This window comes from Telopea speciosissima, chromosome 6 (genome assembly GCF_018873765.1).
Source record: "Telopea speciosissima isolate NSW1024214 ecotype Mountain lineage chromosome 6, Tspe_v1, whole genome shotgun sequence".
Classification (NCBI taxonomy): Eukaryota; Viridiplantae; Streptophyta; class Magnoliopsida; order Proteales; family Proteaceae; genus Telopea; species Telopea speciosissima.
In genome coordinates, this window is record NC_057921.1 from 66,339,127 (window position 1) to 66,352,716 (window position 13,590).

A 13,590-nucleotide genomic window follows, 5' to 3' on the forward strand; every position below is an offset into this window, starting at 1 on the left:
TAAATCTCTAATGAAGGAGTTCTCTCGATTCAACGGCAGTGACTTGGAAACTTCAAGCGAAGGTTAGTAACCCCCAACTCTATTGAATCCAGGCCAAGGAAACTTCAGCAAATAAGTATTAATTTAACAATAGATTTCTGAAATTGATTCAGGCGGACAAAGGAGTTGCAGATCTGGTTCGCAAGTTGGTTCTCAATAATGACGAAAGCTCTGGATCTTGGATTTAGAGATTAAATTCGCAACTCAATTCCTACTAGATGCAAGCATTTAATCATACCAGAAAATAAGATGTACAAATATGAAAAATTCTGCAACTGAACCAGGCGATGAACTTTGATTCAAACTTGAAGTTCTGGTTAGGGCTTTCAACCAATAATTTTGCCCATCTACTCAGTTCATCAGCAACAGCCTCGCATTGGGCCATCAACGCACAAGGCTTCGATTTCTCTGCAACTCTCTCTCGGTTCGAACTTCGAACTTCGATCTCGACTCAAACTGGGTTTGGAGTTGGGGCCTGGAAGATCCAGCCCAAGTGAGTGTGTGCAAGGGTGCAGAGGTTGCAGAGATGGGAAGTCGACTGAGGATGAAGAAGAGGATGAAGAAGAAGACTAGGTTTAGTTGTTTTAAGGGGAAGGGCAAAATAGTCTTTTAAAAAAAAAAGTAACATGCTGACATCATTAATTAATAGTTTTTTGATAAACTTACTAATTAATAGTTAAAAGATTTTTTTTTTTAACTTTTTGGGTTAAAATTGATATTTTGGTATTTAGTGAGATTGCATTAATTTAACAGGCTATCGAAGGAAGTCTCGCGGATAATTTTCCTTTTTTAAGTCACAAGATTTTTTTTATTTAATGAAAATATTACGTATCTTTATTTTAATTATTAGGATAATTTTAATAATTATAAGTTATTTATTTATATAATTAATTCTTGTGGAGAAGTTATAAGAGTTATAACTACTTCTTAGACTATATAATAGAAATATATTAAATGCATGGATATGATTTGAATCTCCTAATTTATCTTTTAAAGATGAGGTAAGTTTCCTCACTCAAGTTAGATGTCATAGTTTCGTGTGTAAAGCATATTCTCTCTCTCTCTTCTTCTTTCTCTCCCTATTATTTTCCTGTTTTATTTTATTTTATTTTTAGATTAATTTGCACTTATCATTTGTTTTGTTATGTACACCAGATCTTGGTGGAGAGAAAATGAAGAAAAAAATATAAAAAAATAAGAGAAAGTGAGATTTGGCTTTACAAGTAATTGAGAGGCCATCAATCCTCTCTCAAGATAAATTCAAGAATTAATTAAGATTTTTCTTATTATTTTCTATTTCTTCAATCATCAATAAATACACAGATAATATTAAATATCTACTTCCTCACTCTTACAATTTCTCTCAACTCCTACAATATCTCTCTACAACTAATCCCACTTTTAATAAATACATATAATAAATAATCATACATATATATAATTAATAATAAAATAATAATAACTAACTACAATCACAAGAATAACTACACCTAAGCAAGAACCAATACATAACACAAAAATGCCCATATGATTTGAGATATGTGACTAAATTTCATATGTGGCTTATCCAAAAAATCGCAATCATCAAATTATGTATTCGTATAACAGAAAAAGTCATTTATGTGGAAATGGACTCCACAATCTGTGTTGTAAACCTTTATCCTTTAAATGAAAAGGATGAGAGAGAGAGAGAGAGAGAGAGTTTCTCACTTTACTTATGAAAAGAAAATAATTCAGCATTTTGAAACTAGGTCTAATGTCCTTATTCTCATTGAAACTAGAAGGCCTAGAATGGTCTTTAGGGTTTCTAGCATTTTAATTGATGATATTTTCAACCTTGTTTCCTATTTTTCTTGCATTGGTTTTCTTCATTTTTTTTTGTCCCCCTTTAACCTCAATCCTGAGGGCCTGAGTCTCACTTCTTGGCCATTGGAGTCTTGAAATGCACTAATTTCAAGGTCTAATGCACTAATTTCCTTATAACCCTTTCATTGTAATTCTCTCTCTTGTTTCCGGCTCACTGGAGTTCTGGAAACTTTTTTGATTAAATAAATAAAGTCTTTGCCCTTCCCCTCTTTAGGAAAAAAAAAAAATAACCTTGGACTGAAATTTGATGCATGAATCGATGGAGCTTGAGATTATTAGGTGATGAGATAACAGCCTACGTATGGTAGATAAAGATACACATTTTGGGATCATTATTTTACAAAATGGTAAACACAACCATAGAGATTTACAAAATAGATAAATCAAAGGATTAAGTTTCCCTTCATCGGCGACAAAAATAGATGATGTCACACTATGGTTGGAAATTGGGTTCGTCATAAACTCTCACCCTCTATTATTGTTCATGGTTTGACGAAATACACTTCTCCAATCCATTTAGAGGGTGAGATTGGTGGATGAAGAGATTCTTTCTTCACCAAGGGTAGAGAGAAATTGGATCGTAGATCAAATGATAACGTTTGACGTCCACTTTTGTGCCACCTCTAACAGTGACTTTGGTGTGTACCCATCCTCACAAAGAACCTGCTCTGCTGTAGCCTGGAGTTCTCTCATCCGCTTTTGAATTCTCTTTCCTTCATCTCCTTCCATGAGGCATTTCACAGTGGCCGCAATCTCAGCTCGTCCCACTACTCCATTTTCCTCTACTTTGGGCTTGACTGCCACCTTCAAATCCTCCACCAACATGTGTGAGTTCATCCTCTGTTCTGCAAAGAGAGGCCACGCAATCAAAGGCACACCATGTACCACACCCTCGAGGATCGAGTTCCACCCGCAGTGGGTGATGAACCCTCCGGTCGAACCATGGCTAAGCACTCGTACTTGAGGGGCCCATGAAGGCACCACTATGCCCCTCCCTTTTGTCCTCTCCAAGAACCCCTCAGGCAAGAAAGCAAATGGGTCTTGTATGCTTCGGGCATTAAAGTAGCAGGCATTTGATTTGTTCTGAACTGGGCTCTTGATGACCCATAAAAATTTGTGCTCACTCAGCTCCAATCCAAAGGCCAATTCGGTGAACTGCTCCATGGAGAGGGTGCCTCCACTCCCAAAGGATACAAATAGAACCGAACCGGTTGGCTGGTCGTCCAACCAATGCAGACATTCCACATCATCATCATCGGCCCCAGCCTTCAAACCCTTCCTGATGAGCGGTCCAACCGGGTAAACCGGTGGGATGGTTGGGTCCGACCCATCATTCAAAGCCTTGATAGCGCGTCCTTCCACGCCGTCGAAGCTATTTAGCAGAATACCTTGAGCCATCCTATAACGTTTGTAGTGGTAGAGACATGACTTGTAGGCATCGTCGGTCCTATCTTGCAATGGAGACGTCAAATCAGTTGGAAGAATCGGAACACAACCGGGTAATTTGAGTGGTTCGGGCATGTCTCTGTACTCTCCACTGTACATCTCATCCATCTTTGGGACATGGAGTGTCAACGAAAGAAGCAGAGCATCAGCGGAGAAGAAGAGGTATGGAGGAATATTGAATTCGTTGGCCACATCGAAAGCATCCGTGCTGAAGGAATCAACTACCATGGCAACGATGTGATGAGTTGCAGAAATGTTGTTTAAGGTTTCACGGAGAGAATCGAGGGAACGAGAAGTTGTTTGGTTGATGATGGTTTCAAGCCTGGCATCGTCGGGTAGATCAGAGAAATCGACAGGGGTGAGATAGATGTAATTGATGGATTTGGGGAGGGCATCAAGGACATCTTGCTGAGCTTTGGCAGGGTTACCGTCGTTTGGGATGGTGAAGGTGACGGCAAAGTTGTGGAGGATGAGTCGTTTGGCGAGCTCTGCAAGAGGAATGATATGGCCAATTCCTGGACTGGGTAGAAGGATAACAATGGGAAGAGCTTGTTGATCAGTTATTGCTTCCATGGTGGCTAGTGAAGGAAGGGAGGACTTTCAAAGCAACTTAATTATAACTCTGCAAGTTGTTGATGAGTGCTACAAGGAGAGGAGATGGGTTACTTATTTATACAGTGAAAGAGGAGGTTCTTGGGTTGTGGTTTTCTCTTTCAAGCTTCAACTGCAATCTCTGTCCTGTAGTGCTTCCATGGTCAGCTTTGTTTTGTCCCATTCTATTATTATAATGATGATGGCCGATGGGTTCCAAGGAGATGGGTTATATAATAATTATCATCATTATTACTATTTTTAAAAGTACAAACTTGTTTTCGTTCCGTATATTTTTTAGGTAGACAAAATTATCCCTCTTGAAACATCACAATCTCGATTCTCCCTCTAATTTGGATTCTCTATTGTCGAACTGTCCGGTAAGACTATATTATCCAAACACGGTGTTGCATGTAATATCCGTCTTATCCTGTCCAAATGCCTTGCCTTCGAATGAAATTAAGGCAATTATTGCGTACAACATCGTGTCTGAGCAGTATGAACCTACCGGGCAGCTCGATAATAGAGGATCTGGATCGCTCTCCATTCGATAATCCCTTGTCAAAATGACATACGATCAAAAACCTTTTCAAAATTAAAAAATGTTTCTACGCTCTCCGACAAACCAGCACTAACACACCTCACTTAAACCTCCAGATTTCCCCTTCAACTCTCAAAAAGACATGTCTCTCCCTCCTATTTTCTCTCAAGAGTCAAGAGTCATGACTCTCTCACTCTCCAACTGACCGGCAACCTCCTTAAGTCCCTCAAAGAATCACGTCTCCTCAACCTTTTCTCTCAGGTCTCTCTCACTCTCCAACGTCAGCCATCTCCAATATATATATATATATATATATATATATATAGAGAGAGAGAGAGAGAGAGAGAGAGAGAGAGAGAGAGAGATATTGTTGGGTTGTGGTTTTCTCTTTCAAGCTTCAACTGTAGTCTCTGTCGTGTAGTGCTTCCATGGTCAGAAAGAGGTTGTTGGGTTGTGGTTTTCTCTTTCAAGCTTCAACTGTAATCTCTGTCGTGTGATCTGTCTGTCGTGTCTTAATTGTCCCTTCTGTTATTGTAACGACAATGGTGCTTTTCATGAGTTTGGATAAGTCTATGTAAGCTTGTCAATTTTGGATCAGAAACGGAAACAAAGTCCACTAGGAACTGGAACCGACTCATCAATTAGTTTATTCGTCTGGTTTTGGATCTACCTATATGTTATTGATCTGGTTTCATATCTACTTATTAGGAAGCAGTGAAATCAGAACGGATTCACATTCTAAGTTCTAACCCAGCTAAGGTCAAATTCTTTATATTTTTAATCTTTGAATTTTGGCTGGTACAAGTTGTTTAATATATTATTGGGAAAATTACATCTCTTCCCCAATACTTTGATCTAATTACACGTTCTTCCCCTTGATTTTCCCACCTTACATATCCCTCCCTTCTATTTTGAATAAAATGACTATTACACCCCTATCGTTTGCGTCCGTCTGTTAATTGCTGATGTGGGTGGCTGGTACAAGTTGTTTAATATATTATTGGGAAAATTACATCTCTTCCCCTATACTTTGATCTAATTACATGTTCTTCCCCTTGATTTTCCCACCTTACATATCCCTCCCTTCTATTTTGAATAAAATGACTATTACACCCCTATCGTTTGCGTCCGTCTGTTAATTGCTGATGTGGCGTAGTAAAATTTTTCATAATCCCCAAATTAACCCTGAATCCTTGTGAGATGACCCATTTACCCTTTTGATTTAATCCCCAAACTAACCTGGGTTCATATAAATAGACTCTTTTACCCCCTTCTTCTTCTTCTTCTTCCTCCTCCTCCAACCCCTTCTCCTGCAAACTCCGGCGAGAACAAAAATGGAGTTCCTCCATCTCTTCCTCTCCGCTTCACTAAACCCTAACCGTAGGTAACCCATTTACCCTCCTTCTTCCTCCTCTTCCTACAACCCCTTTTCTTGCAACCTCCTAACCTAAAATCGCCGACGATCAGAAGGTACTCACTCTCTTCCCTCTGCAACTCCCCACCCTCCCCACTTATCCTTGTCCCTCCCTCACGGCCTCACCCCCACCTCTGTTGTTGTTCATTTAATCCTAGGGCTGGCCAAAAAATAACCCATGAAAGAACCCATCCAAGACCCCTGTTGCGCATATGAAAGACTAAAACAGGGGTTTCTTTTGTTTTTTAAACAAATATCATCATTGACAAGAGAGGAGTTCTCGTCTTCTTCAAGCTCTGTTCAGTCAAACACCCGTAACGCATCTGAAACAGCTTTATTTTTTATTTTTAGTTCCCGAATTTGCAAGTCACCATGGACCTGCAAGGTCAGGTGGGATGCGAGCACGGAGTTTCAGGGAGGTGGATTGGCAAGTATGGGTTCAGGGAGAGGAGCTGTTTCAGTGAAGTACGCTATCGATGCCCTTTAGGGTTTCAGGAATCAGCAGCGCAGTAATGGGGGTTTCAAGGAGATGTTTTAGGTGGGGTTTGAAGCTAGTAATGGGGTTTCAGAGATCGACAGTTTAATAATGGGGGTTTCAAGGAGGTGTTTCAGGTAGGGGTTTAAGCTAGTAATGAGTGTTTCAGGAAGGGGTTTCAGGTGAGGGGTTTTTATAGATGGTTTTCTGTAGCAGTTCGGTAACTTAGAATTTCTTCTCATCTGCTCTTGAATCAAGACTCTTGCTACAATTGGTTCAACTATGCACTTGTGAATTTCTGAAATGTATTTTTGTTCTTGAGAGAAATAGGCCAAAAAAACAGGGTACCACCAGACTGAGATGGAGATTTCTTATTGCCAAAGATCACAGCCAGATGGGCCCCAAAACTGGATCGAAGTAGGTGTCCTTGGAGGGCAATAATCACACAAAGTATGAAGAGAAAACTGTTAGACAGATAATTAATAATTTCAGAAATCAATCTGAAACCATGGAATGAGCTTGATCTATAGAAGGAGTTTCCGGTTTCTGGTGCAAGCTCTCATGAAACCATTTTTGGGATCCTTAAATATGAGCTTTCTGTTTGGCCATTAATTGGCTAATATCAAATTTGAGTTTCATTGGCAGGTGGTTAGACCCTCGTATGTCACCATCCACGGTGACGGTGGTGGTGGTGCTGGCGATGGAGGAGGAAGAGGAGGCGGCGACAGTAATGGTGGTGGTGGTGGTGGTGGTGTTGTTGGCGGTGGAGGAGGAAAGAAAGAGGTGTTTTAGTTTAACGATGATGAGAAGGGTAGAATTGAAAATGCAATTTTAATTTGTTAGTAAAAGACAATATTGTCGTTTCAAACCATTAACTAACAACATCGTAAAAACTGTCAGCCATAAGGGGGTCAAATTGTAAGGTGAGAAAACCAAAGGGAGGAAAATATAATTAGGGTAAAGTACAAGGGAGGGGGATGTAACTTTTCCTATATTATTTTATCAAAGATTTGACTGTAAATTTAAAGCTCCATTTAGAAATGTTAATTTAAGAATATATCTTAAAATAATCTTAACTTATGAAGATAGTGATATTCTTACTTATTAAGGTAATATAGACTAGTTCTGTTAATTGAGAAAAAAAAATAAAGCATATCTCATGTGATTGAAATCAATGTTTCATTATAATATTATTAAATACATGGGATTTTTTGTTTATATTTTGGACTGTTTGGAACCATTTAGTAATCGGAACCGGCCCACCTATTAGTTGATGGTCCTAGATCTCAAGTTTGGAATCGATTAGCTTATTGGTCCGATTCTAATATGACCCCTTAAGATTGGAACCGTTAAGAACCAAACCAGACTAATTGACACCCCTACGACCCTACCAGTATGTTAAGGTTTGACGAACTATTTCATAAGGAAAGCTGCAGGGTCAAACATGTCTCACAATGGATTTTTATCTGCTCCATTTTTGACATGCTCCGTTTCCCCTTTAGATGATTGACAAGTGTATGTGACTGATCCAACGGTAAATTTTGAGATAAAAAAAAATTATTTTTATTTTTTCACTTTTGAGTTTTAACTTTTCATCTCATTTCTTTATTTTCACCTTTCCCTCTCATTCTCTCTCCCTTTTCACGACTGAGATTTCCGTTTGTCTCTACTCCGGCCACTCTCAAGAAAGGTTCCTGCGAGGTTTCTAGAGCAACTGTGAGCGCTGTGTTTGCCGGCGAGGTTTCTGGTCCAACCTCTCTACCCGTCCTCCAACCTCTTCCATCTCTCTCTCTAGTCTTCCCAATCTCAAGAGGAGAGCCTCTCTACCACTGCTCCACCTCATCTTTGTGGGATTAAAGTCCAATTAGCAGCAATCAAAAGCTTTATTCTATATTAGAATTCATGTATTTTTTAAGTAATTCATGGTTTTTTTATTTTTTATTTCTGGCTTGGATCTCATGAGGGTAAGAAAAGAAGAGCTTGTTACATCTCATGAGACAAATTGTGCCTCCCTAAAACCAAAAGGGGGCTGGGGTTTAGAAAGGCTGAACAACATAATAGAACTCTTATCTTAAAATTAGGTTGGAGGTTGATTTCTGATACTTCTTCCGTTTGGTCTAGAGTTCTCAAAGGGAAGTACTTCCCAAAAAATTCTTTTTGTGAACCTGCTACTAGAAATAGAAAGGGTTCTTGGGTTTGAAATAGTATTACAAATATTATTCCGGATGTTGAAAAATCTGTCATTAGGAAGGTTGGTAACGGCAAATCCACTTTTTGGACTGACAAATGGATTCCTTCCCTTCCCGGGAACCTGTTAGAGCACTCTTTAACTTCTGTTAATAAGGATATGCTTTCTTATTCTATTGACAAATATAGGGTAAGAGATTGTTGGGATGTCAATTCACTGAACCAAATTTTACCTCCCAGTATCATTTCGCATTTAACTCCTCTCAAATTTTCTCAATGTGAAGATGGCTGGTGGTATATACCCTCCAAGCAAGGCCTCTTCAAAACTAAGCTAGCTGCCACTAGACTGAATCCTTCCATTAAGCATACTCATCTGATTAACAATGCTTGGTGGAAATTTTTTTGGAAGCTTCAAATCCAACCGAAATTTAAAATTTCCTTCTGGCGTCTTCTGAATGCCGGACTCACTATCAAGGCTGCTCTCTCAAAATGACTTCCGATCGACCCTTCCTGCGCTCTTTGTGGAAATTGTGCAGAGTCATACTAGCACTTATTCATATCTTGAGATTGGGTTAAGCATCTATGGGTGGCGGGATCTCTGGGTTTGAGAACTGAATTTCTGGCTTCTCCAAATCTGCTACAAATATGCATTTCTATGTTCCTTAAAACCAATCTTGAAAAACAATCTCTAGTCTGGTTTTTTAGTGTGTTTATTATAACTTGTTATTTTATTTGGAATGCCCAGAATTTGGTTGTGTTTGGGTCAGAGAGACCTAATCCAATTCTAATTATGCAGCTAATTTCACGTTATTTATCTGATTTGAAAATACCCCCCCTATTGCATCCCCGGTTGTAAATAATGATCCGGATCATTGCATCTCTATTTCACAATTTCATGGCTTACCAAAACTAGACTTTCATGTTTTACTTTATGCAGGACACTATATACCAGGGCTGAGTACAGCCGCATGGTCCTATCTTTTTTTGAAAGGAGGAAGATTTATCTTTTTTTATGCTGGTTGTCAGACTGCGGCGTCGGAACTGAACCGGTTTTGTATAGTATTCGGACTGGGTTGGATCAAGCTTCAGTTTTGGGGTTGCAGATTCAAGAAGTATGGTGTTTTACTTTCCAATCACCGATGTTCTTCCATCTCCAACCAAATCCGCCTGGCCCTTGCAGCATCTTGATGATCTGCTCTATATATCAGACTCATATAGTAACATTAGGTTTATGGCTCAGGTGAATCTAGCTTGCCATGCATTAAGCACAAAAACTATATATATTTCCTTATCTTAATGTATATTTTCTTTTTTATCACCAAAAAAAAAAATCGTGTTTAATTATTATCATTTCTACATATAAAGTCCAATAAATGTGATGTGGACATCCACTTGCTCGGTTAGTTTGTCAAAATATTGTGGGATAACAAAGAAAATTGTTTAGACTTTGGATCCCTATCATTAATTCTTATTTTGGAAAATTTTGTGCGTCCTCATGAGGTTCTTAAAAGTTAACACATACCCTCATTCCCTTAGTTTAGGATTAACAATGGTAAAATCAAGAGATAAAGTGACAAAATGTCCTGACAAGAAAAAAAAAACTTGCAACTCATCTTCCCCAAATAATTTAGGATTTGAGAAAAGAGAAAATGAATTGCACGTATCCATAATCAAATTCAAAGTGAATAACAAATTAAACCCACTCAACAAACACCAAAAAAATGATCGAGACGATCAAAGATTGGAAAATCCACTCATGGAACAAGAGAGGGAGATCAAGGTTCTTCTTTTACCTGAAAACCCAAATAGAACAAACAACTTTCACGAGATCTCCTCTTAGCAAATAACTTTCTATTGATGCTTACCAGTTCCCTTGTCTATAGTCTATATGATTATATATATGGGTTTAGTTAAAGAAATAAAAGTAGGTAAGTGAGAGAAGATCAGGAAAGAGAAGTGATGTTAGAAGAGGAGGAAAAGACAATTAGATATTCCACTGGACGTGTGGAACTTCAAATACGTTTCCAGAAAAAGATTAAGTAAGCAAAATAGTAGAAAGAGTTGTAAATCTCCAACTAAAACTATTTAGAGTGCCTTCGACTTACTTTCCGGGTAATTAGAAAAATTTGAAGCAGATGAAGGATGTGAAGAATTCAAAGCTTTAGAATCAAATAAGTTCTATTAGAATTCAATAGTTTAAAGGTCAAGGATCTACGGTGGAGGGTTCTTCGATTCCGGGTAGATATTTTTTGGTGTTTGTTGAGTGGGCTTAATTAGTTCTTCATTTCAATTTTGATTCTGGATACCTGCAACAAATATTCCTTTTTTCCAAACCCTAAATCATTTTTGGGAGATGAGTTGCTGGGTTTTTATTGTTCTCTTGTAAGGGCATTTTTGTCATTTTATTCTTTGATTTTTACATTATTAGTCTTAAACTAATGGAATAGGGGCATGTGTTAACTTTTAGAGTAAATTACTTAGACCTCCCCTGACCTTTCTGACAATTCAGAAAACTTTCCTTGTCCTTCTCACAACTACTCAGACATTCCCTACTTTTCAAACTGGGCTTCACTTAGCCCCAATCCATTAGTTTTTTAACGCTAAGTAATGGATAAATTTGAAAATTCTACAAAACTGTCAATTATAATTTTTTTTACCTATACAAAGTTACCCTATTGCCCTTACACTCTTTCCCTTCTTCTTCTTCCTCCTGCAAACCCACTTGCTCCAACCCCTCTGCAACCCCATCCACGCAGGTCACAATCCCCACTCTCCTCCTCCTGAGAAACATATTACATTTCTCTCTTTAACACATTTTTTCTTGAAGAGGAGGAGAAGTAAATGCTTCTTATCACCTCAAAAAAAAAATGCTTCTTAAAGTATGATGATCGGAGCAGTTTTTACTGCACAGAACATCAAATGAGCCCACGATCTAAGTCGAATTAGATTCACGTGCACAACAAATCTAGGGGAACAACCCCACGATCTCATCAAATTGCACTCCCAGATCACGAGAGAAAACCCTAACTGAACCCAAATCTTAGATCAATAACAAATGAAAGCAAAATGAACAAATAAAATCATGTTTCCAAATGGAGACACTTAAATCCTCACAAATCACGGAGATCCGCTGAGAAAGACACGAATCAAACCAGCTCAAACAAGAATCAAGAACAATACACCGGACATTTGGCGGGGAAAAAAGTCGAATTTTTTTCTCATCAAACAAAAACAGATTGGATTTGAAAAGGAAATGGCAAGAGAAGTCTAAGACAATAAGGGAACATCTTGCTCGGACAAAGGCTTCCACTGCATAAGCTGAGAAATCTGCTTATCAATGTGGCCAGGGAGTCCATATTTCATGTCTGGAAATTGTGCAAAGTTCTATGTTGATGGGTTTGATATGAAATGCGGAACTGAAATTGACCAAACCTACCCCAAATGTTCTAAAGATCCTGCAAATCTGGAATGACCCTCTTGGATGATGGGCTTCAATTTGAGAAGAATGGAAATTACTAATAATTTATGGTCTGATTTCTGAAACTCTGTTTCGTAGAATTTCGAATGGTTAGAATGAATAAATTATTCTTCAATGATGTACTATGCAAAACTTCTTGGCGAGACATCAAATTGAAGGCAAAAAATTTGAATACATAAATGGCTTATTATCTAGGTTCTCCATGTGGGATCGATGTGATAAAGATGCTACGGAGGTGGGTTTTGGAGAGAAGACTGTTGTTGCATCTCATCTGGGTTCAAGGTTTGCAGGAGGAAAAAGAGTGTTGTGGAAGCGAAACGAGAATGATGAGAAGGTGGGTTTTGGAGAGAAGAGTATTGTTGCTTCTCATCTGGGTTCAAGGTTTGCAGGAGGAAAAAGAAGAAGAAGAAAAAAGTGAAGAGGTGAAAGAAGGGTAACGGTGCGTTGTTGTTGTCTTTTGTATGCAAAGCACTTTAGTCGCATCAGGTTAATTATTAACACCGTTAACGGCCTGGGATTAAGTGAAATCTAGTTTGAAATGTAGAGGAAGTCTAAGTAGTAGTCGCAGGGGACGATTTTTGAATTATCTGAAAAATTAGGAGAGGTCTAAGTAATTTACTCTAACTGAACAGAAATTTCCAAAACTGAAGATTATTTTTGTAATTACATGATATCTAAGGGGAGATACGTGAAAATTCACACAAATAAGAATTGATGATAGGGATCCAAAGTCTAAACAATGCTTTTCGTTATCCCACAATATTTTTTTTTTTTGACAAACCAACCGAGCATGTGGATGTCCACATCACATTTATTGGACTTTATATGTGGATATGATTTCTTACCAAAAGAAAAAATATAAGTAGATATGATAGTAATTAAACATGAATTATTTTACCCAAAAAAAAAGGGAATTCTAATGTAGAATAAAGCTTTTGATTGCTGCTAATTGGACTTTAATCTTCTTCCAATTTGTTATGTGGGCAAGAGTTTTCACTTGGGGGAGCGTGGTCCCTGCACATACACTGATGCATAGGGCCAATGAGTACAGACATGACAACATCAACAAAGCGGTCATTACTCTCTTTCATAGGGTTAGGGCGATCATTTCACCTCTCTGTGTCTGGACACAGGACACACATTCCCTTGCCAAAAAATTTCTTTGTTGTTTTATTTTTGTCCAGACACACATTCCCTTGCCAAAAAATTTCTTTGTTGTTTTATTTTTGTCACTTCTCTTATCATTGTTAAGCATATTTTCCTCTCCAGAATTGAATCCTCTTCAGTACTGGGGGTGACTGGGGATCTCCCAATGAGGTCTCTCCAATCAACACATGTGCTAGGTCTCTCCATTTGCCACGTGTGCTAAAGAGAAACGATGGGCTGGTTTCTCTCTCTTTTCAATCCCTTCTTATTTTTTAGTCAAAGCTCAATCTCTTCAATCCCTTTTCGTTGTTTAGTCAAAGGATCCAAATTGTTGGCCGATCCAATTCCAATCCACTAGTACCACCCAAAGATAAAAGATAATAAAAGCTGATTTTTATTAAAAAAAA

General features: G+C 38.3%; 1 protein-coding gene across 1 annotated transcript; it reads right to left on the reverse strand.

The window, feature by feature from the left end:
* Positions 1–2,490: 2,490 nt before the first annotated feature.
* On the reverse strand, positions 2,491–3,924 carry LOC122666071 (hydroquinone glucosyltransferase-like). Its single transcript, XM_043862182.1, has one exon. It carries the CDS (start codon positions 3,922–3,924, stop codon positions 2,491–2,493), a length of 1,434 nt encoding a protein of 477 aa, XP_043718117.1.
* Between the last annotated feature and the right edge of the window lie 9,666 nt (positions 3,925–13,590).